This window comes from Nannospalax galili, unplaced genomic scaffold (assembly GCF_000622305.1).
Source record: "Nannospalax galili isolate Female #2095 unplaced genomic scaffold, S.galili_v1.0 scaffold257, whole genome shotgun sequence".
Lineage (NCBI taxonomy): Eukaryota > Metazoa > Chordata > Mammalia > Rodentia > Spalacidae > Nannospalax > Nannospalax galili.
The window spans coordinates 2,835,227-2,860,065 of NW_008340854.1; the positions used below are offsets into that span (position 1 = coordinate 2,835,227).

Below are 24,839 nucleotides of genomic sequence, written 5' to 3' on the forward strand. Positions count from 1 at the left end.
TTATTTTGATATATCACAGTGAAAGATTTATCGTCCTCTTTTTTTTTTTTTTTTTTTTTTTTTTTTTAAAAAAAAAAAAAAAAAAAAAAAAAAAAAAAAGGAAGGAAGGAAGGAAGCAAAAGAAGTCTTTCAGGATAAGTGAATTGTAGCTGTGTTATTAGAGATACTGTTGGTTTCTAAAACCATTGAGTTTTAGAACTAAGCTTCTTTGGAAAGCAGTTGGTAATATCATCCAAACTTTGAAGGCTTTATTGTCTCGGATCTTCTTCAATACACATATTAGTAATGGGAAATTATAAGGTTTTTTGGCTTTTTTCTCTTTTTGAGACAGGACCTCCTGTAGCCCCAGCTGGCCTGGAACTTACTCTGTCAACCAGGCTGGCTTTGAACTTACCCCTGCCTCTGCCTCCTGAGTGCTGGGACTAATGGCATGTGCTACCATGCCCAGCTGTAATTATAAGTTTTAACAGCATTGAAATTACTGGGATATAACCCAGTGGTAGTAGAGTATGTTCCTAGTATGCACAAGGCCCTAGCCCAGGTTGAGTCCAGTACCAGCTCCCCCAACCCCCACAGCTCTTTAGACTTGGACCAGATTGATAGGCATGTTGTAGTTAATTTTGTAGGATTTAGAGACATGTAGGTAATTTTGTAGGATTTAGAGGAAATTATTTTCCTTTTAAACTTAAAAAAAGAAAGAAGAAAGGTTTTAAGCATATAAGAAACCATGTAAGTGATATTGCTGATTTAGTTTTCAGGAAACTGCAAATGAATTCACTGCAAATATAGAACTTTGGTAGCTGAAAATTACTGTAGATGCTAAAATCATAAGTGTAAGAAATGCCATTTACTCAATATCTGATTAAAAGCTAAATTATTTCATATATTACTTTTAGTCTTTACAAAAGTGTAACAAAATGTTTTGTGTTTTGAGACAGGCTCTCACTGTGTACCACTGGCTAGCCTGGAGCTCAATGTATAAACCAAGACAGCCTTGAACTCACAGAAATCCACCTGCCTCTGCCTCCCCAAGTGCTGGGATTAAAGGCATGCGCCATTATGTGACTGCAACGAGTTATTTTTTTTTTTAACATCTCTGTAGGCAGAAACCAAGAGCCTTAGAATTTCAGTCCTTTGCAGTTGGCTGGGATTTGATTTCAAGCTGTATGTAGTTCTACCGAGGTTCTTAAGGATACTCTGGTTGGTGTTTGTAGTATTGCTTTTAAGTAATGCAAGGAAGTAGTTTAACTTTGGCTAAGTCATTAACTGACATTTTGAAGGTGTATATTGTATATACAAGGGAATTAAATAATAATTAGAGTATAAGGCTAGAGGGTTGTGAAAACCATGGAGACATGCTGCTTGATTGGATAAAGGAGCATTTGTAGGTTGGGGGGGGAGTATTTTTTTAAATGTTGTATTTATTTTCTGTGTATGAGTATATTTCTGCATGTGTGTGAGTGTACCTATGTCGTACAGTGACTGCAGACGTCAGAAGAGGGTGATGGATCCCCTGGAACTGGAATTACAGATGGTTGTTAACCCCCATGTAGTTGCTGGGAATTGAACCAGGTCCTCTGCAAGAGCAATCAGTGCTCTTAACCACTGAGCCATCTCTGTAGCCCGGATGAAGGGGTATTTGAATGCTGGATATATAAGCACACACAACCCCATTTTTTTTTTTTTTCATTTATATGATTGATGGGCCAGAGAGGTGGCTCAGCAGGTAAGAGTGCTTGCTGTCAAGCCTAACAACCTCCATTCAATACCGGAAACAACATGGTGGAGGGAGAGAACCAACCCCAGAAAATTGTCCTCTGACCTCCACAAACATGCTGTGGCATGTGTGCCCATATGTATAAATAGAAAGAAGAAATTGATCTGATTGAAACCCACTTAAATTGCTTTCTAATATTTATGTAGGTATAAAGTCACTCAGTATAAGTAACTTGTACCAAAGTAAAGCCAATAATTTCCTCTTGGGGTTGTAAGTGGAAAAGTCATTAGGACTAGGAACTTGTTTAGTGTAACACGTCCACATTGTGCATGACCCAGGAAAGTGACTAGTAAAAGTTTAAACAGATATTCATGTCCACATATAGATATTGTCTGCTTTATAAGCACTAGAGCAAATAAATAATACCACAGTGTAAATGCAGTCAACCTTTCGAGAGAATGGATTGGTATATGTATGTGTTTCATGCTGGGGATTGAACTCGGGCCCTTGTTTGGATGAGACAGGTGCTCTACAGCTGAGCCATATCCCAGTTTAAGAGATTTTTAAAGGAAGAAAATTGAATGTATAGCCCTGAGTGGGCATAATTATCAGTGCTCAGCTTTTTCGAGATACAATCTCCTACCATAAAATTCACCAAAGTATATGGTATTAGTTTTTAGCATTAAATTTCAGAACGTTTTGATTAACCTGGAATGAAATCCTATACCCATTAATAGCATTCCTCTTCACCTGCAGACCTCCAGCCATGAGCAGTTGATCAGCTTTCTTTGTCTATAGCTTTGCTTACTCTGGACATTTCATTTAAATGGAATCCAACAGCCCTACCTTTGACTGTCTTCTTTCACTTACTGTAACATTTTCAAGATTTATTGTTTCATATATAGTACTTCATTCCCTTTTATAGCCACATTATATTTCACTGTATGAATATACTATTTCCATCAATTAATGGATATTTGGGTTTCCACTTTTGACAACTCTGAATAGTCCTGCTATAAACATTCATATATACAAGGTTTTATGTAGAAATCTATTTTCAATCTCTTGGATATCTATCTAGGATATCTCAAATCACTGGGTCATATAATTCTTTAATATTTTGAAAAACTACCAAACTCTTATATAGTAGCTATACCATTTGCAGTCCCACCAGCAGCATACAAAGGGTCTAATTTCTCCACATCTTCACCAATATCTTCTTACCTTTGTGTGTGTGTGTGTGTGTGTGTGTGTGTGTGTGTGTGTGTGTATAAAGTACTTTTAAAAATCTTTTGAGACAGTAGCCCCAGTTGGCCTAGAACTCACTATGTACTCCAGGCTGGCCTTGAACTCACAGAGATCCGCCTGCCTCTGCCTCCCGAGTGCTGGGATTAAAGGCATGCGCCACCACGGCAGGCTAACCTATGTTTTGATTATAGCCATCTTAATGGATGGTACATGGCTTTTCATTGTGGTTTTCATTTGTGTTTTTCCAGTAACTGTGTTTAATAGCCAATTGTATATAATTTAAAGCAAAATGTATATTCAAATCCTGTTTTTTGAATTATTGATTGTAAGAGTTCTTTATATGTTCTTCATGAGATAAATGATCAGATTTTTAAAATATAAAATAAGAGGCTTGAGATGGACTTTTTGTCTCCATTCTTTTTTTATAAATATATGCTATTTATTATTTTATCTTATGCGTATGAGTGTATTGCCTGATGTATATAAGTAAACCCGTATCATGCAGTGCCTGGGGAGGTCAGAAGAAAAATATGGATTCCCTGGAGCTGGAATTATAGATGGTTGTTAGCTGCCATGTGGGTGCTGGGAATCGAATCTAGGTCCTCTGCAAGAGCTCTTAACCCCTGAAGCATCTTTCCATCCCCCCACCCCTGCTTTTTTTAAAAACTATATTGTATTTTGTCCCCATTCTTGACTATACATTTTTCTAATTGTAAAAGTAACATTCTAGGCCAGGTGTGGTGGCCCATACCTTTAATCCCAGCACTCAAGGCAGAGGCTGGTGGATCTCTATGAGTTCAAGGCCACCCTGGTCTACATAGTGAGTTCCAGGCCAGCTGGGGCTACAGTGAGACCCTATCTCAAAAGAGACCCTCCCAACCCAAAAAAAAGTAACATTGTGTTTATGAGTGTATTGCTTGCATGTATGTAAGTGTACCCATGTCATGCAGTGCCTGTGGATGTCAGAAGAGGGTGTTGGATCCCCTGGATTTGGATTTATAGACAGTTGTTAGCCGCTCTGTGTGTGCTGGGAGTTGAACCCAGGTCCTGTGCAAGAGCAGCTAGTGCTCTTAACCACTGAACTACCTCTTCAGCCCCAATTTTAAACCTTTTTATATGCACATGTATTGTGTGTGTGTGTGTGTGTGTGTGTGTGTGTGCGCGCGCGCGCGCGCCATGGGGCGGGGGGTGCCCTTGAAGGCCAGAGGAGGGCTTTGGATCTCCTGGAGTACAAGCAGTTGTGAACTGTCTAACATGAATGCTGGTAACTTAACTCAGGTCCTCTGGAAGAGCAGCAAGTACTCTTAACCACTGAGCCATCTCTCCAGTCCCAGCATTTCCATCTTTATAAGGGTCATAAAGAAGCAGTACCATAAGGCACACTGCATCAATAAACTATTCTTATACTTTTGTTTTTTTTTTGAGATAGAGTCTCCCTGTAGCTCCAGCTGTCCTGGAACTCACTATGTAGACCAGGCTGGCCTTGAACTCACAGAGATCCTCCTGCCTCTGCCTCCCAAGTGCTTGGGACTACAGGCATGCACCATCATGCTCGGCACTTTTTTTGGGGGGGGGTCTTATTGAGACAAGGTCTCCCGGTAGCTCCAGCTCACCTGTGACTCACTATGTAAACCAGGCTGGCCTGGAACTCACAGAGGTCCACCAGCCTTTGCCTCCTGAGTGCTGGGATTAAAGGCGTGTGCCACCTCTTTTAACTCAACATTATGAACAGAGATACATTTATTTAGGGGCTTCAAAGAACTTTCTAGCTCTCAAATCTTTGTTTTGGTTTTTGTGGAGGTTTGGTTTGGTTTTGGTTTTGGTTTTTGTCATTAAAGAAATCAGTATAGGACTGGAGAGATGGCTCAGCGGTTAAGAGCACTGACTGGTCTTGCAGAAGACCCGGATTTGAATGCCAGCACCCACATGGCAGCTAACAGCTATCCATAACTCCAGTTCCAGGGGATCCAACATCCTCTTCTGACCTCCGAGGGTATTGCATGACACAGGTGCACAGTATACATGCAGGCAATACACGCATACACATAAAATAAAAATTTAAAAAAAAAGAGAGAAATCAGTGTAGTCTGTTTCAAAAGTCATCAGGATATCCAGGCATGGTGGCACATACCTGTAATCCTGGCACTTGGGAGGTGAAGGTAGGAGGATCAGGAGTTCAAAGTCAGTCCTGGCCGTATAACAAGTTCAAAGCCATCCTGGGTTACATGAGACCCTTTGCAAAAAAAAAAAGTGATGGCGATCAAAACAAGTGATGGTACTACACTTTGATATTTGACTCACAGTTCAACTTAATATAGAACTAGAGATGTCCCCATCTCTGATAGCCATTACATTTAGAAAAGTCCATTAGATCCTTTAGGCCATATAGAGCCCCACAGTGATTGTGCAATACCCCAAAACAGAAGCTTCATCCTAATACATAGACTCTAGGATGAGAATATGATTAAACACAGTCTAAAAGTGCAAAGAACAGAGATCATGAGCCTAGAACCCTTTTTTTGTGAAAGTAGAACATAGTCTATAAAGTGAAAAGGATAAGAACTCATAAATTCTTTCTGAGCATGCATAGGGAAGTTGTAGGCTATTTTAGCAAATCATCGAATTATTACTAAAAATCATTTTGGGGTTGGAGAGATGGTTCAGTGGTTAAGAGCACTGGCTACTCTTGTAGAGGACCTGGGTTCACTTCCCAGCACCCAAATGGTGGCTACCTGTCATCTGTAACTCCAGTTCCAGGGTATCTGATGCCCTCTTCTGGCCTCTGCAGGCATTGCATGCATGTATTACACTTACATATACATGCAGGCAAAACACTCATACACGTTAAAAAACAAATAAAAAAAAATTTATTTGCTGAGAGGCTAGAGAGATGACTCAGCAGTTAATAGCATGTACTATTCTTGCAGAGGACCTGAGTTTGATTCCCAGCACCCACATTAGGCAGCTTAAAACTGTCTGTAACTCCAGCTTCAGAGTATCTGACACCTCTGGCTTCCTAGAGTACCTGCACTCACATGCACATACCCCCACACAGATATACACAAAGTTGAAAATAAAATAAATTTTAAAATATTTGTCAGGCTGGGGAGGTAACTTCATGGATAAAGCTCTTGCTACACAAGTGTAATGACTGGAATTTGAATTCCCCAGAACCCATGTAAAAGCCAGGCAGGTGTAGAGTGGCCTGTAATCCAGTGCTGAGGAGGTGGAGATGGATTCCTAGGGCCAGCTGGGTAGCTAGAGTAGCTGAATCTGCAAGCTCCAGATTCATTGAAGACTGCCTCAGGAAATACAGTGGAGAATGGTTGAGGAAGACACCACATGTCAACATGTAAACACATGTACTCCACAAACACATGGAAAATGAAACTAAATAAATGAAATTATTTGCTAAACTAGAAGAATTCATCTCAATTAGGTAATTAAAGAAATTGAAAAATACACAAGGGTTTGTATTTCCTTTTTAAATAGCAACTGTCTATAATAGTGTAGGTTTCCACACATACAAACATTTTCTGGGGTTTTCGTACTTTCTAAGGGAGTTTCCAAAGAAGTAAAAATTGTATGTGGTTTTCCTAGGAAGATTAAAGCGACTTGGAAACAGTCTTAAAATTAGTTAGGGCTTTTCCAAAATAAGAATTAATCATTTTTAAATGCATAAGGGCATGGTAAAGTTTCCATAAGCTTATTAAAAATTAGAAGCTTGGGACTGGAGGTATGGCTCAGAGCTTAAGAGCATTTCCTGCTCATCCAGAGGACTCCTGTTGAGTTTCTAGCTCCCAAATCAAGCAGTTCAGAACTTCCTGTAACTACAGTTCCAGAGGATCTTACACCTTCTTCTGGTCTCTATAGGCATGTGCACACACATGGTACACATATATACACTCAGGTATACACATACACAATAAATATTTTTTAAAAACTTTTTGAAAGCTAGATGTGGTGATACATGTCTTTAAATCCCAGCACTCTGGAGGCAGAGGCGTGCTGATCTCTGTGCTCAAGGCCAGCTTGGTCTACATAGTGAGTTCCAGGCCAGCCAAGGCTATCTCATGAGAGCTTGTCTCCAAAAAAGTTAAGCTTGATGCCTATGCAGTGGCTCTGTCACTCAAGATTCTTCAGAGTGCATGTTCAGCCTTTGTGGTAATAGTTGTCCTTTTTTAAAAATCAGGTCACTTGGCATCAGCTTTGGCATTTCTTGGTCCAGTGAGATTTTACAGTGGTAGCTATAGAAATTGGTTAATGAGTTAACATTCTCAAAAGAAACCTACATCCTATGGGTACTATTGGCTCTACTGAAGTGTGTTTCTTGTGCCAGTTTCCTACTGAATGACCTTTAGACTCAAGTAGTCACATATAGAGACCATTAGATGACCAAAGTTATTTAAGTCTAGCTACCTAGAAGTTGTAACCTACAGGTCACAAAATGACTGAGGTTCGTTCATGACTATGTCCCTAGTTCAGCCTGCCTCCTAGCTATACAGCTGTTACTCCTTCTAACTTCGTTCTGTGTTCATTCTGTGCACCTTCCCTGAAGGTTCTTCTATGCCTGCTGCTATTCATTTCTTTCTGTGAGTTATGTTTGCTGACCATCCCTGAGATTACCATTTAATAATTCTTTTTTCAGTTGCCTCATTTCCTTTCCTTCAACTCTGGTATAATCTTCAAGAACACTGACCCTCTCTTCTTTTCTGTCTAGGCAGTACTTAACAGAGATATATTTGGGCACTCAGTGAAGTCCTAAGTAGAAATGAGAATAACTAGGCCCATGTGTTTATGTATATTGTATCTAGCAGCTTTTTTTTTTTTCTAAATACAGTTTAACTATGTGGCCTAGAACTCAGTATGTAGACCAGGCTGGAATTCACAGGGATCACCTGCCTCTTCCTCCCAAGTACTCAGATTAAAAGCATATGTCACCATGCCCAGCTGTATCTAGAAATATTTTTGAGAAATGAATTCGTCCTTGATTAGAAATGAGAAGGTTGTCATACTTAAAAGATTAATACTGAGGTTTCTTAATATTAAAAAATGTAGAAAAAGTCAATGACTTTTCCCTGTAAAATGAAAATATCTGAGGCATTTTTTCATTTTCCATTCCCTAACAGGTGGTTTGTTCTGGATGCAGAAACAAGAGATCTAGTTTCTATCCACACTGATGGGAATGAACAGCTCTCTGTGATGCGCTACTCAGTAGGTAGGCCGATTGCTGATCTCCATCCTGTTGTGTGCAGCACTCACTGAAAATGTGTGTTTTTACTTCTGATAAAGCTCAGTCCTTTTTTCTCTGTTTTCAAAAGTTGTGAAATATGGACTGTTTCCCTGAACATCAGATCAAATTCCACCACTGAAACCTGTAAAAGATCTACTAAAATTAAACAGCATAATAATTATCAAGCAAATATAAACTTAGAATGAATTACTAAAATTGCATTTGCAGTTGGAAACAATAAAGTGCAGTACAGTCATATACTACACATACTAGAATTTTGAGTGGATATTAAGCTGAGTATTATGTCTAATTAGCAGCCTTTTAGAGGATATAAATGATGACGATGAAGCTCGGTGGTATAAGAATTTGATAACTTTGACTTTGAGTAATTTGTTGTACTTTGTTCAAAATGTTGTTTCCATAATTTTCCAATTACCTTTTTCTGTCATTTGTGGTTTTAATATATACCATTCTTTCCTAGAGTTAGTCTGACTTTTTGTTTTGTTTTTTAGGCGTAGTCTTGTCCAAACTGGCCTGAAACATGCTTTGTAACCCAGATTGTCCTGAAACTTAGAAGCCTCCTTCCTCATTCTCACAAGTGCTGAGATTGTAGGCATACACCACCACATTAGGGATTTCTTATATTTGGAATTTGGGGGTTGGTTGTTTTTTGTTATGCTAGCAGTTGAAACCAGGGCCTCCTTGAACACGATAGGCAAACTCTCAGTCATGAGCTACATCCTCAGCCTTGAAAATATATTCCAGCTGGAGAGATGGCTCAGCAGTTAAGGTTGCTCTTGCAGAGGACCCAGTTTCGATTCCCAGCACCCACATGGTGGTAGCATCCATAACTCCAGTTCCAGGGGATCTGATGCCCTCTTCTGACCTCTGCTGGGCATAGCACCACATGGGTGCACTTACATACATGCAGGCAATGCACTAATATACATAAATTTTTAAAAAATTTAAAAAAAAGAAAGAAAAAAAATATATTCCAATAGTTGGATTAAGATCAAAAGGATCTTTTTGATTGTTTCAAAGGAAGCACAGAATGCTGCTCTCTGAACAAGGGAAAGAATGTCTGCACTACAAGATAAATCCTAAAAACAATTGTTCTGATTTCTGTTTTTGTTCTGAGTTGTTTTTACATTTATGTGTGTGCACATGTGTAGAAGTCAGAGGACAACTTACAGAAGGCAGCTCTCTTTCCACCATGTGAGTTCCTCAGGTTTAACGCTAGGTGTCTTGACTACTATGCCATCTCTTCTGCCCTAAAAGAGTTATTTTGCAACAGCAGTGTTTACTGTTTTGTTTTTATTAGTTTTTAATGCTATAATAGCAACCACTGCAAAATGTTAACAGTTAAAATCCAGAGATCAGTGAACTTTGACATTTGGTTAGGTACAATAGAGGAAATCACAGAATAAGAGGACATAGACCCTTCCTAAGAAAACCTACCCCATAAAAGGCAAAGTCTTGAGTGCTTGCCTAACTAAGCAGCTGTACACACTTAGCTGACCACATGAAGGATATTTCCTTCTACCCATAAACAACAATTAAATTGAGGGACATTTTATTTCTGAGACAGGATCTCACTGTGTAGCCCTAGCTAGCCTGGAACTTGTTATATAAATCAGGATGGCCTTGAACTCAGAGATCTGCCTGCTTTTGCCTCCTGAATACTGGGATTAATGGCATGTTCAACCATGCCCAGCAAGATTTAACAGTTTTTAAAATTAATTAATGTACTTATTTATGTGTATGAGTGTTTTGCCCGCACGTAAGTGCACCATGTGCATGCATTGCCTGAAGAGGAGGCTAGAAGAGGGCATTGGATCTGCTGAAATTGGGGTTACGGATGGTTGTTAGCCACCACATAGGTGCTGGGAACTGAGCCCAGCATTTTAATAATAGAGCCAATAAAGCAACAATAAATATTGAGACTTCAGCATTCAACACTTTTTCCTCTTTACTTCTAGATGGTACTCTCCTGGCTGTAGGATCTCATGACAACTTTATTTACCTCTATGTGGTCTCAGAAAATGGAAGAAAATACAGCAGACATGGAAAGTGCACTGTAAGTAGTAAAGTAAAATAGCCTGTTACGATATGATTGAGAAACTTCACTTCTGTTAAAAAGAGAAATGTTCACGTGAATGTAGTTGTTTTCTCCTGTTAGCTGCTTTAATCTCTAGTGTATTTATGTGAAATCTGAGATTGCCTGGGCTAGGGGTGTATCTTTGTTCCTGAGTGCTTGCCTAGAATGCAAGAGGCCCTGGGTTCAAGTCTCAGCACCTCACAAATCAGGTGTGGTAGCACATGCCTGTAATCCCAACACTTGGGATAAGGAGGTTCACAATTCAAGGTCATCTTCCTCTACATAGCAAGATTGAGGCCAGCCTGGAATACATGAGAACCTATCACAAAAAAGAAAAGAAGGGCTGGAGAGATGGCTCAGGGGTTAGGAATGCATGCTGCTCTTTCAGGGGACCCGAGTTTGTTCCAGTACCCATGTCAGGCAGCTTAAAATCGCCTGTAACACCAGATGCCTCTGATCATGGGCACCAGTACTCACATGGACACCCCCACACAGACACATAGAGAATTTAAATAAAATCTTTAAAAATGAAAAAAGAGTTGGGCGTGGTAGCGCACGCCTTTAATCCCAGCACTTGGGAGGCAGAGGCAGGCATATCTTTGTGAGTTCAAGGCCAGCCTGGTCTACATAGTGAGTTCTAGGACAGCTGGGGCTACAGGGAGACCCTGTCTCAAAAAGACCAAAAAAAAAAATTGTGATTACCTAACTGTAGAACATTATAGTTGCCTATTTGTTCTGGAAAGGTATTTCCTTTAGATGGGAACTCAGTATTTTTCTCCTTCTAGCTAGTTTTAATGCATTTTGTTCAACCTATTTCTATGGGAAACTTTTAAATTAAATGTCCCATATTCCTGCCCATTCCTGTTACTCTGCAATGTCCCATGCCACCTCTCTGCCACTAAAAATACAAGTACTTATATAGAGTTGTCTGCATTTAAGAGAGTTAACAAAAGTATGTTTCTTGTGATTTCTTGCCCATTTCTAAGGCTAACAGGTTCTCTCTATAGAATGAAAACTAAATTTCATAGACAAGCTGTTTGCTTACTCTATAGCAGAAACTCTGCCCCCACTTGAGAAATAGGCTCAGCAACTGGCAGGATATGTGCAAGATGTGTTCCTTTGTTCTCAAGTACAGCTGCCAGGCTTGGTAGCTCACACCTGTAATTCCAGCACTGAGAAGGCACGTTTCACTGCAAGAATGACTGCAAATTTAAGGCCAACCTGGTCTACATAGCAAGTGCTAGGATAGCCAGAAACAACAAAAACTAAAAAAAGTATAACTAGGACAGGGTTGTAGCATTTCCCAGCATATCATGAGGTCCTAGGTTCAATCCCACACAGAATAGGAAAGGTGGGTACTACAACCTTGGTTAAAAGGACAAATTGGATCAGATTACTCATCTAAATTGTTGAATTCTTCCTTTACCACCTACAAGCTAATGTGACCTTGGGCAAGTTACTTTAACCTTCTGTTCAGTTTTCTCATCTCTAAAATAAGGATAATTGTTTGTACTTCATGGGATTAAAAGAAGCTGATGCTAGGCTGAGATGGCTCAGTGAGTAAGAGTGCTTACTATGCAAGATTGAGAACTGAGTTTAAGTCACTAGCCCCCACCTAAAGCCAAGCATGGACACAAGCACCTGTAACCCAGGGCTATGGGGGTCAAGACAAGAGGACCACTGGTGCTTGCTGGCTGCCAGCCTAGTGCCAGGTTATACGAGAGACCCTGTCTCAAGGGAACAAGGCATAAATTGATAAGCTGGACACCCAACCTCCTCGTCTGGCCTCCACGCACACCTACATACACATATGTATACATACACACTGCACAAAGAAAGATAAAACTAAAGCACGTGGAATATTGAGGCCAGTGCTTGGCTTCCTCAGTAAATGTTGCACATTATTTTCATACAAAATGAAAAAACATGGTAAATATGTTAGGAAATTATTCAGAATTACCTCTAGGATCTAATTCAGAGGACCTGATTCAGATCCCAAAAGCATGATGAATTGGTATGGTAGCACAAATCATTTCATAGTCTTGATAAAACAGTTCATTTGGAGGAGTAAATAAAATAATTATTTCTTAGAAACATAAATAGTATAGTTTATTTTACTTGTATACTAACTGAATAGCCTTTGTTCAAAATGCTTGGGATCAAAGTGTTTTACATTTCTTAAATTTTGGCTTTTAGAATATTTATGTAGCTATAATGAGAGCTCTTGGGGGTGGTACTGAGATCAAAACCTGAAGTTTATTGATGTTTTCTATACACCTTGTACACATGGTCCAGAGGTAATTTTATGCAGTATGTTTAGTACACTTGTGTTTTGGCCCACACTTCATATAAGAGCATAAGAATTTGAAGCATTTTGGATATTCACATTAGGGATGTTCAGTTTAGCTAGGCTTGGTGGCATAGGCTCGTAATCCCAGCATCCTGGAGTCGGAGGTGGGAACATTGGTCACAGGTTCAAGGACATCTTGGTCTACATAGCAAGTTCCAGACCAGCTGAGGCTACATCATGAGACTCTCTAAAAAAAAAAAAAAAAAAAAAAAAAGAGGGGCCTGGAGAGATGGCTCAGCAGTTAAGAACACTGACTGTTCTTGCAGAAGACCCAGGTTCGAATCCCAGCACCCACACGGCAGCTAACAGATGTCCATAACTCCAGTTCCAGGGGATCCGACAGCTTCTTCTTTCCTCCATGGGCATTGCACGACACGGGTGCACTTACCTACATGCAGGCAATACACGCATACACATAAAATAAAAATAATAAATTAAAAAAAATAAAAGACAGGAAATGTTGAACTTGTGTAAGCAAAAACTTACTATTTGAGATGAGAGATTTATTTGTTTGCTGTTCTGTATATTTTGTACCAAATACTTAAATCAGCCCATTTTAAATAAACTGGTCTCCAACAGTCTGAGTTATTTTACAACTTATATAAAATATTTTGTTCACTTCTAGAACAATTATGAATCATATTCATTTACTTACATCAATCTTTTAATATATCAGCCTAATGTTTGTAATATAGTATACTAAAAGATCAAATGAACTGTTTCACTGCAGGGTGAGGGAGATCGTTCAGTTGGTTAAGTGCTTGCCTTGCATGCTTGAGGACCTGATTTAGATCCCAAGAACCCACATAAAGTAAATTTGGCATGGTGGTGCATGCTTGTAATCCCAGCACAGGAGAATGAGAAACTGACAGATCCCTGGGGCTCAGTGCTAGCCAGCCAGCCAGCCTACATGCACACACACACACACACACACACACACACACGAACATGCATGTACACACATACATATAAAGAAAGAAAAGATATTCCACAGCAGGGATTTTTTTTTTTTTTTAAGATTATTAAAGTTTACCTTATTAGGCCTCTTTTTTTTTTTTTTTTTTTTTTGGTCTTTTTTTGAGACAGGATCTCCCTGTAACCCCAGCTAACCTGGAACTTATTATGTAGACCAGGCTGGCCTCTACCTCTATCTTACAGAGATCTGTCTGCCTCTGCCTCCTGAGTGCTGGGATTAAAGGCATGCCCACACCCAGCAAATTTTTTATATTTTATTAAATTTTTATATTATGTGCATGGTTTTTGTGTATGAGTGCATATGGTAGTCAGAGGACAACTTTGTGGAATCAGTTCTCTCCTTCCACCTTTTCATGAGTTCTCATGATGGAATTCAGGTTGCTAGGCCCTAGCAAGCACATTTAATTGCTGGGCCAATTTATTTCTTAATATATTGTTTTAATTTTATGTGTATGAGTGTTTTGCCTGCATGTAATATAAGTGACCCTTTGTAGTACAATACCTGCAGAAGGCAGGTTCCAGATCCCCTGGAACAGGAATTAAGGACAGTTGTTAGCTGCCATGTATGTGCTAGGAACTGAACCCAGCCTTCTGCAAGAACAGCCAGTGCTCTTAACCTCTGAGCCATCTCTCCAGGCCCCAGTTTACTTTTTAATCACAGCGTCTTAATAGAGAGAAAAATGTTTCCATGTCTTAATAAATAGGGTATGACAAGATTTAATCTTGTTTCTGCTGTTTTGGATATTATGTAGCCAATGCTGGCCCCTACCACCTGAGGTACTGGGATTATAGGTGTGCATCACCACACTCAGATTGAAATCCAGCTTTAGAGTTTGGCTGCACTGCCGTGTGCTTATTACCTTACTTCTTTTCCTTTTGCAGATGAAGAAAATGAGTTTCATATGTAGTTAATGACCTAGCATTGGTTTTGTCTTGACAAATGTAGAACTTGAATAGTTTCCTTAACTCGTGGTAGAATAGGCTATGCAATGTTAATCCTCAGGGTTTTTTGCTCTATGTATTTTATTATTCTGTGCTTTTACAGTACAATGAATCCAGAAGAGAAACAGTGTGTATCATTTGATAATCAAAATAACCTTGGAAATGTTGGGAAATGACAAATTGATCAATTGTATGAGATTTGGTCTTCTCTAATTAGGCAGCTTTTATCTTTAATGAGCGCTTGAAAGTGTTATGTTGAGATACCCCTTAGGTCTCTTTGAGTCTTCAGTGCTGTTTAGGCATGATGAAAAGCCATCTCCCTGGCTTGTCTTCTGCTTGTGCTTTGCTTCCAGCTGTCACTTTACTATCTGCCTCCACCAGCTGGTCTTATAATCTCCTATTGCTGCTTTTATCTGTTGTCTGCTATTCAAGAGGACAAACAGGGTAATCCTGGCTCTGCCACCTACTAATTTGTGACTTTAGGCAAGTTAATTAACTTGTCTGAATCTTAATTTGACTTTCATAAAATTAGAGATTATAGTAGTTCCTATTTCATAGAACTGTTGTGAAGATGAGGTCTTTCTCAAAGTGGGACAGCTAGATCTCTCAAAATTCCAAATACAAATGCTATTCTCTACTTCCAGTAATGTTCCTGATACTAGTCAGCATTTAAGTGAGCATTATAGCTGAAGAAAGATCCTGAGATTAAAGCTTGAGGATGTGTCTCTGTAATGGATTCTAACCAGTTCTGAGCATTTGCAGTCTCTCTCCTCATGGTGTTACTGCATGGGGAAATGTTATTTGAAGGTGGGAGGATACACAGAGACACAAAGCAGCACTCCCTAATACAGGGCAGCAGGCTGCTGCAAGTGTCCCTAATGACTAAGGACATCATTACAAGCTAGGCCCTGCTCTCAACCTTTAGAGCCAAGGAACAAAATGGAGTCCATTTTTAAAGATGGACTTAAGTCAACCATATTCTCCAAAGCTGGTGTATCAAATATTAGTTTGCCACAGGAGCTGTAACTGGTACAGGCACTAAATCTAAGTTTCCGCTGGCCAACCAAGTTCTCTGTGAGCAAGACTTAGAAAACAAAATTAGAATTAGAGTGCTAATTTATTTGTCAAAATAAGATATATAAATGCAAGAGGATGGAGCGTGAGGGTCCTGTAGCCAGTGTGCTCTTCTTTAGCAGTCAGTGCCTGTGAAACCAGCCTGTGATCAGAGGGGGAGTAGTCCAGTACCTATGTTTAGGGCACAGCAGTGGCTGCCACCAGGACTACTCTTGGGTCAGGTCCCTCTTCCCTGGTTCTACCCACATTTGCTTCTGTTGCCACTCTTCTGCCTGTGGTCTTATCCTAAATCCAAACAGAGAGGCAGCACTTTCTTACCTGAAGTCAACCTACACACTTGACTTGCTGACCTTGGATCCTTTATGACCCTTATGTCTCTGCCTCTTTCTCTTTGGATTTAGGTTAATTTTGAAGTTTAACTCCCAGAGGTTCCTCTGTAGTTTCTATAAGCACAATGCAATTTCCTCTCTGGGACTGGAGAGATGGCTCAGTGATTAAGAGCACTGGCTGCTCTTGCAGAGGACCTGGGTTCAGTTCCCAGCACCTATGTGGCAGCTAACAACTGTCCTTAACTCCAGTTCCAGGGAATCCAGTGCCCTCTTCCGACCTTTGTGGGCATTGCACAACATGGGTGTACCTACCCACATGCAGGCAGTGTACTCATACACATAAAATAAAAATAATAATTAAAGCCAGGTGTGGTAGCACACACTTTTAATCCCAGCAGTGGAAGACAGAGGCAGGCGAATCTCTGAGTTCAAGGCCAACCTGGTCTACATAGTGAGTTCCAGGCCAGCTATGGCTGCAGGAAGACCCTGTCTCAAGAAAGACCAAAAAGTAATAATAATTTTTAAAATTTTTTAATTTGCTCTTCTATTCATTGAAACATTCCCTCCTTCCTTTGGTGGAGTTTAAGACACAGTCTCACTTTGTAGCCTAGGTTAGCTTCAACCTTGCAACAGTCCTCTTGCCTTAGCCTCTCAAGTATTGAGATTACAAACTGAACCATCACACCTGGCCTTCCTTTTTTAAAACTGACCCAAATATCTTTCGTAATCTCATTGAAGTTTATCTATCCTTATCTGCTTAAAATTTTAGTGTTTAAATTTTTTTTACATAAATTCTGTTTAGAGAATTATTTAGTCCTTCGCCTAGGTGTTCTGAAATGTTAAGTCTGATCTCTGACAGACTAGAGTATTGACATTTAGACTGGAAATTTTAGCATATGAAGTATAGAACAGGACATTAGCTGTTCAGTGTCTTCATGTCCTATATTTTTAAAAACCAAGAAACTACACCAAAGGCTCACTAATCACAGTCTTGTTTTCTGACCATTCAGACCAAGCCAAACCTCAGTCCACTTATCCTGCAAATACTTGAATAAAATGGTCTTGGTAACAAGAACTGGGTTCACACTTGAATGTATCTGGGATCAAACCTTAGAATCCAGATTATGTGGGAAAAAAAGATTAAGCCTGTTGTTCCCTTTTTCTCTCAATATTGCTAACCCCTGCATTTAGTGTTAATGCTACACAGTGTTTGTCATTTTAGAAATAAAGCAAGAGTAGTTCTTATCTTAGAAGTAACTGGGTAAGGATGCAGTAAAGGTCTTCATTTAATTTTCATTTCTGCCAACAAGATGTTCTCTGTGGTGGACACAGCCTAGTTTTGTATTTCTGCCTGTCTTCTAGATAAGCTTCTCACTGTCAATTGAATATACCTGAATATTTCTGGGGACTTTTCAGGAAATAACTAGGACTTACTGCCCACCCCAGTCCTGCTGAAGAATGGAAGGGAAGAAGGAGGTAGAGGCATCCCTGTGTCCTGCTGATCCTTTCATTTCCCCTTCTGAGCTTGTCTGCTCTCCCACTTCCCATGTCTACCCAGAGCACACTGCCTTCTTGCACCACATACAAAGACTGGCACATCACACTTCTCACATCAGTCCTCTAACTGGCAATACAACTCAAGTCTTTCTTTGGCTTCCCATAAGAACTCACATCCTGCCTGAGCTTAGAAAGTGAAGTGATTCAGTTGTAACGTAGAGGATTCATAGGTTCTTGACTGTATCAGATATTCACTGAAAGCAGTATGATTTTGTGATTGCTGCTATAGAAACCTATATCCGGCTGCTTTGTATCCAGAAAATTGTTTTAACATATTTTCTGCAGATCTTTGGAATTTGGGCTGGGATTAGACAGAGATCTTCCTGCCTCTGTCTCCCAAGTGTTGGGATTAAAGTGGTGCATCACCAATTTTACTTAGTTTAAATAATCAGCTTCTCAGGTAAGGTTTAATGTGATAGAAGGGTCTTAGCACTAAAAATGATTTAAAGACAGTTCTAAGCAGAAGGAATTACCACAAGAAACAACTGGGTGTGGTAGTCCACACCTTTAATCCTAACACTTTAGAGGCAGAGGCACATCTCTTGAGTGTGAGGCCAGCCTGGTCTACATGGTGGTGGTGGTGGTGGGGTGGGGTGTTGATTTTCCAGTAAGTCATTTCTCTTGAAGTTTTTCTGGGAGTTCCAGTCAATGACTTCTGCCGCCCATAACTACATAGGAGATTGGGAAATAACAATGTTTAGCTGGGCACACAGCCAAGGGTGTGTTGGATGGGCAGCTACCAGTGTACACTTCAACAATAAGTTCACCTATTGGTTAAACCAGCAAAAACTATTTTTAAAATGTAATGGAGTGAAATCCTGTTCACAACAGCAACAAAAACATGAGAATGGGCATGATGGTGCTCACCTGTTATTTCAGCTACTTTAAAGGCTGAGGTAGTGGACTGGAGAGATGGCTCAGCGGTTAAGAACACTGTTCTTACAGAAGACCCAGGTTTGAATCCCAGCACCCACATGGCAGCTAACAACTGTCCATAATTCCAGCTCTAGGGGATCCGACAGCCTCTTCTGTCCTCCACAGGAATGACATGACACGGGTGCACTTACCTACCTGCAGGCAATACAAGCATACACATAAAAGTACTAAAATATTTTTTTTAATTAAAAAAAAAAAAAAAGGCTGAGGTAGGAGTATGCAGAGTTCAAGGCCAGCCTGGTCAGCTTAGACTGCCTCAAAATAAAAAGTAAAAAAGAGGGTTGGGGATTTAGGTCAGTGGTAGAGCATTGCCTAGCAGGTGAGGCCCTATGTTTAATATCTAGTACTAAAAAAATTTTCCTTAAGTTGTGAAGAAACCTACCACCAAAGGATGGGAAGCCATGTGAGACACTGTGTGGGGTGAGAGGGAGGCGGACATGCACTAAGAGCACAGAGTAGGCCTGAAATGTTTCTAGGTGGAAGCACTTGGTAAGGATATCTGTTCCCTACAAACTATTCTCTAAATTTGATCAACCTAAACTTTTAACATATTTATAGGCTTGATAAAGTTGTAAATTTCATCTAAAATTGTTCATATGCTACAGAACTATTGTAGTTGGTTGGGAATAGCCAAATAGACTACTAGAAACAGACATGTGTCTCCCTGCAAGTATACTAGAGGGAAATTTCAAATTGGCAAAGAATGAACAGTTCTCAGTCCCCACTGTGACAGTGACTGGCCACAATTTTCTTTTCATAGCATTAAACACTGGTCAGTGCCCTGAGAACACTAGCTGCAACTCAGCTACATAGAAATTACAGGTGACCATGGATCACCAGGTTACAGACTCTTCATCATCGTAGGAAGTTCCATAGGATGGCTGTTAGAGGTGGCAAAAGGGACCTGCATGCCCACGCAGGACAAAAGTTAGGTCATGGAGCCTTGGCTTTGGTATTTTTTTGTTTAATCTTTAACTCTGCAAGTAATTTAAAATCATTTGCAAACCACTTATCTGTAGATGGTGGTCTTCCATATGGTCGACAAAACCTAAATTTATTTTCTGCACTCTTTCCCCAGAGCAGTGATAGTGTTCATCTTTGTGGTTGGTGTTGTAGTTACTCCATTTGGCTACTCAGTGGCATTAAGTGCCTGCTTAGGATACTTCTTAAAATTTCTTTTCAAGGTGATAAAACAGACTCTGCTCCCGACTCTGCCTGTGCTCATGAGGTAAAATTTGAGGCTATTTTTCCAAAGTGTGCATGCATAAGTTGAGAATCTTTTATCTAAAAATCCTTAGGCTCAGAAATTTTTCCAGCTTTGAAGTATTTGCATAGATATTACCTAATGAGCATCTGAATCCAAAATTAAAAATGCTCCAAAATCCAAAGCCTTTTGCATTGCGTCAGCATGTAAGAGGATTCAGGTTGCAGATTAGGGATGCTCAGCCTGTACTGTCCCTGGGCCTGTAAGTAGGGATAGGAAAGGGCACTGTGTTAGCATGGGGGTGATTTGATATTAAAAGTCTCCACCATCAGTTGCATTTAATCTCCTTGCTTTTGTTGTTGACATTGATATCCCAGGAAAATATCACTCTGTTTTCCAACATGAGGCAATAACTGCCCGCAAATAAGTCGCTAGAGAACATTTTACATTGATCTGCCTTCCGAACACATTCTTTGTCCACTGTATATGAGTTACATGTGTATATGTATACACACAATGTGTTCACTGCTCTTCTAAGCAGTGCCATTGAAGACTTTCACAGTGATGCAGTGACTGTTTATAAATAAATACTTCAAGTGGGTTAAATCTCCATTCATGTAGCAACTTTTTTTGGTCTTTTTGAGGCAATCACCCTGTAGCCCCAGCTGGCCTGGCACTCACTGTGTAGACCAGGCTAGGCTAGCCTTGAACTAGCAGAGATCCGCCTGCCTCAGCCTCCCAGTGCTGGGATTAAATGTGTGTGCTATCACACCCACCTAACATTTGTTGTTGTTGTTTTTTAATTTTAGAAATGTAGCTTCTCCAGACATCAGACTCATGTGCACACTATACTGTGAATATGTCCTCCTGCATACTCAGAAATACCTAGTAACCACAGTCATTATTTTGACTTTAAAAGTTGATTTCTTGTTAAGTTGCTAATGTTCTTTTCCTATCTAGCAAGTAACTCCCAGCCTGTTTTCCTGTAAACCCTGTAGTATCTGGTGATTTCAGAAAGCTTCACAATTCCTAAGTCACACGATTTAAATTTAAGGCACATAAATATATGTATTTGTACTCTGAGGAAGATCATGGATCCAGAGAGATCTTGAGACATTTAAATAGACTCCAGAGGTGGACTGGATTAGGAAGCTTCCGAATCAAACTGAAAACTAAGGTACATTGATTTATTAACTTAAACAAATATAAGCACAAGGCTTATAATTTAAAAAATAGAAAATTAGACTATAAGAAACAAAAGTGAGTTTTGAATTTGTCATCTTTGGTAAATCATAAGATCTGTGTGGTTTATCTAAAATTCTTTATTGGGAATTATCAAACACAAGTGAAGCTAGCAGGAATTAAGCATTTAGTAGTTTTTGTTTAAATTTGTAGTGTTAATAAAGCCTAAGCAACAAAAGATCACTGTTTTACTGTTTAAGGAAGGTTTGAGGTGTCAGCTGATATTTTGAGTACAGCTGTTCTGTAGGAATGCAATGCTCGGTGGCTCTCCCCCACCTGGAACAGTCTTAGGAGGTAGGCATTTTTCTAGGAGAATTTCATTCTGACTGTTTTGGGGAACCATATACAGCCCAGGGAAACTTGTTTGTGTGTAACTTGTAACAAAACCGTTCTCAGTACAGGAGTCGTGATGAGTGAATTGAAGTAACGCCTTGAGGTGTGATGGCTGTTGCAGTGTCCTCTAAGATGCAGGCCTCAGAATTCTCTAGAAGCAGGGGTTGCTTGTTTCTGGTGTATGTGTGTAGGTAGAGAGGTCAGCAGATTCCAAGTGCTCAAGTGTTCCTATTGTGTGCAGTCCCTTGAGTTCATAGTTCTACATGAGCTCTTCTGCTATCACTGACTTCTTCATATACTCATGTCTACCTGCATCTTCAGCTTCCAACAGAACAGTGTGCAAAGAAACTAGAGAACTGCTATGTGCCCTGTTCAGCTCCACAGGCCGTGATGCTGCCTGCCCGTGTCCCTTAGGCGTCCTGGCAGATGGGTACTGAGAAAGCAATGTTAGCAAATTATTAAACTGTCATTTAAAATTCTAAATGCCTTCTTACTAATCTTTCCCTAGGGACATTCGAGCTATATCACCCACCTTGACTGGTCCCCAGATAATAAGCATATAATGTCTAACTCAGGCGACTACGAGATACTGTACTGTAAGTATGAATAATCATATTATGGGCTCAGATGTATCTGTCAGGCAGTACACAGGCTGCATGGAATTTGAACTGTGCAGAGTGCATGCTGGTGTCTAACCTGACAGTTTATGTTACTCTGAGCTAAAGAATGAGTCTCACATGTTCACTTCTCTAAGAAAGTAATGAATGCTTTAAATGGTGTACAGCTGAAGGCACTTGCCTTGATGAGCAATCACTCTGTGAGATTGATGCAGCTCTAAATAGTTTTTCATTTAACAACTTTTCCTGAAGGCAGGGAGTATTATAGATGAACACTTAGACTTTTAGAGAAAAAATTAAAATTTCTATGGGAAACAACTTTATAATTCTGTAAGAACCTGTTCTTTTCCTTTTTAAATGTATCTTAATGTTTTTCAGTGTATGGATTATAAATACAAGTAAAACGTGACTAGTTTGAATCAAGATGCACTTTCAGATACATTTATACTCAGCACTATGATTATACTTCCTGTTTCTAAATTTAAAGGGGACATTGAAAATGGCTGCAAACTAATCAGGAATCGATCAGATTGTAAGGACATCGATTGGACGACATACACCTGCGTGCTAGGCTTTCAAGTCTTTGGTAAGAATGTGATAGTTAATGTGAAGAAGGGAATCTGAGGTTTTTATATACTTGCTGAGTCTATAAATGAAAAATATTGTGTTTAAAAGTGTTATTCCACCGGGCGTGGTGGTGCACGCCTTTAATCCCAGCACTCGGGAGGCAGAGGCGGGGGATCTCTGTGAGTTCAAGGCCAGCCTGGTCTACATAGTGAGTTCCAGGACAGCTGGGGCTACAGGGAGACCCTGTCTCAAAAAGACAAAAAACAAACAAACAAAAAAAAAAAAAACTGTTATTCCTGGGGCAGGAGAGATGGCTCAGTGGTTAAGAGCACTGACTGCTCTTGCAGAGGACCTGCGTTTGATTCCCCGCACCCACATGGGCTACGAACCGCCTTTAACTCCAATTCCAGGGGAATCCAAAGCCCTCTTCTGAATGCCGCATTGCACAACATGGGTGCACTCACATACATGCAGGCAATACACTCACATAAAAATAATAAAATATTTTTAAGTGTTATTCCTATTAATTTTTAGATTCAGAAAAATTATATATAATAAGATGGAGCTAGTAAGAGATTTTTTCTTTACAGAATCCACACTTTTGGACTCTAGCAAATATGAAAGTCAGGAGGAAATTGTAGCTTTATTTACATCTCATTCATATGGTGTACGTTGATCTAAAGTGTACAATACAATGATTTTCCTATATTTACAGTTGTAAAATTTATCATGATCTAATCTTAGAACTTATTCACCCTAAAAGAAACCCCATACCCATCAGTCACTCCTCTCACCCTCTACCAGATCCCAGAAGCCACCAGTCTGCTCTCCCTGCCGGTTTTCTTATTCTAGACAAATCACTAAACAGATGTGTATAATAGTGATCCATTGACAGTGGCTTCTCACTTGGCATAACATTTTAAGAATTATAAATGATATAGCATGTACCAGCATGTCTGTGGCTCTGTGGTACCCTTTTTATGGATGTCATAGTGACATCTTGTTAATCTATTCATCAGTTGATGAACACATGTTGTTTCCACTTTTCAGCCGTTATGAATAATGCTACTATGGACATGAGCAGGGTTTTTCCAGACAAGTTTTCATTTCTCTTGGGTATATACCACAGATGGGAGTTCATAGGTCACTTGTATGTTATACCTTTTGAAGAACTTCTTACTAAAAGGACTGCTTTACAAAGTGGCTGTGCCATGTACATTCCCACTAGCAGTGTGTGAGTTCCATTTTCTTTATTTTTATTATTTTATGTGTATGAGTGTTAGGACAATATTATGTAAGTGCACCCACGTCACGCAGTGCCTGAAGAGGACAGAAGAGGATGTTGAATCCCCTGGAACTGGAGTTACAGACAGTTGTTAATCTCCATGTGAGTGCTGGGATTCAAAACTGGGTCCTCTGAAGAACAGCCACTGCTCTTACACACACACACACACACACACACACACACTCACAGTGTTTTTAGTAAATTTACCAAAATAAAACATTTGTTAGCCTTTAAATGTTCCATAGTTTTAAAGCTACCCTTAATAAAGTTTGTCCGCTCAGGCTGACCATGATCACCAGTGCCTTGTAATGACTCAGAATTAGCACATTTGGTATGTGTTCTATTTGAACATAAATAAATGTTTCCAGGAAAATTCTGTGGGATAGCACACTAGACCAGTGGATGACCTGCCAGTTTCCATAATGACTTCTTGAAGGCTTCTTCCTTAAAAGGAACATGCGGTCCTAGTGGCTCCATTTTCCTATTTTACTCTACAAGTGACTGATAACTTTTAAGTAGAGACTGTAAAATGGAGATTATTGTTGAGGTAGGTGAATAGCTTTGCTAACAAATTAGCATTTATTAGCACCATCTACTGGTCCCTGTTGAATAGGGTTGGGTCTCTGTTAACCATCTTAAGGCTGTTTTGGGTTTAATGTATCTAATATTACAGTACATTTTTAGGCTAATTTTCTGTATCCCTATGCTATCCTAGGCGTCTGGCCAGAAGGATCTGATGGAACAGACATCAATGCACTGGTGCGATCCCACAATAGAAGGGTGATAGCTGTGGCTGATGACTTCTGTAAAGTCCATCTGTTTCAGTACCCCTGCTCCAAAGCCAAGGTAAAGTTCACTCAGTGGAAGCCAGTGCTGCCGTACCTTTGCCTGAAGATGGTGTACTGTCCTTGTTTGTTGCCCTTTTTTTGTTTTGATGTTTGTACTTTAAACGTATTTTCTAAGTCACCCATAATCCTGCCAACCTAGTAAAATTCTTCTCTAGCCATCTCAAAAGGGTAGTATGAAGCTCTGACATCTAGGACAGATACTTTCAGGTCTTTTAAAAAAAAAAAATAGTATGAAAGTACAGATACCTAGTTATTGTTTTGGTCCTTTTTTTATTTTTATTTAT

At 39.7% G+C, this 24,839-nt stretch overlaps 1 protein-coding gene across 3 annotated transcripts in view; it reads left to right on the top strand.

The window, feature by feature from the left end:
* The window catches only part of Eml4 (EMAP like 4), a 159,856-nt gene that overhangs the window by 132,009 nt on the left and 3,008 nt on the right, over positions 1 to 24,839 (top strand). For all 3 annotated transcript variants that reach the window (XM_008835861.3, XM_008835862.3, XM_008835863.3), the window contains 5 exons: positions 8,095 to 8,183; positions 10,178 to 10,275; positions 21,747 to 21,834; positions 22,343 to 22,441; positions 24,423 to 24,553. In XM_008835861.3, coding sequence (XP_008834083.1) covers positions 8,095 to 8,183; positions 10,178 to 10,275; positions 21,747 to 21,834; positions 22,343 to 22,441; positions 24,423 to 24,553 — 505 coding nt within the window. The remainder of the gene's footprint in view (positions 1 to 8,094; positions 8,184 to 10,177; positions 10,276 to 21,746; positions 21,835 to 22,342; positions 22,442 to 24,422; positions 24,554 to 24,839) is intronic.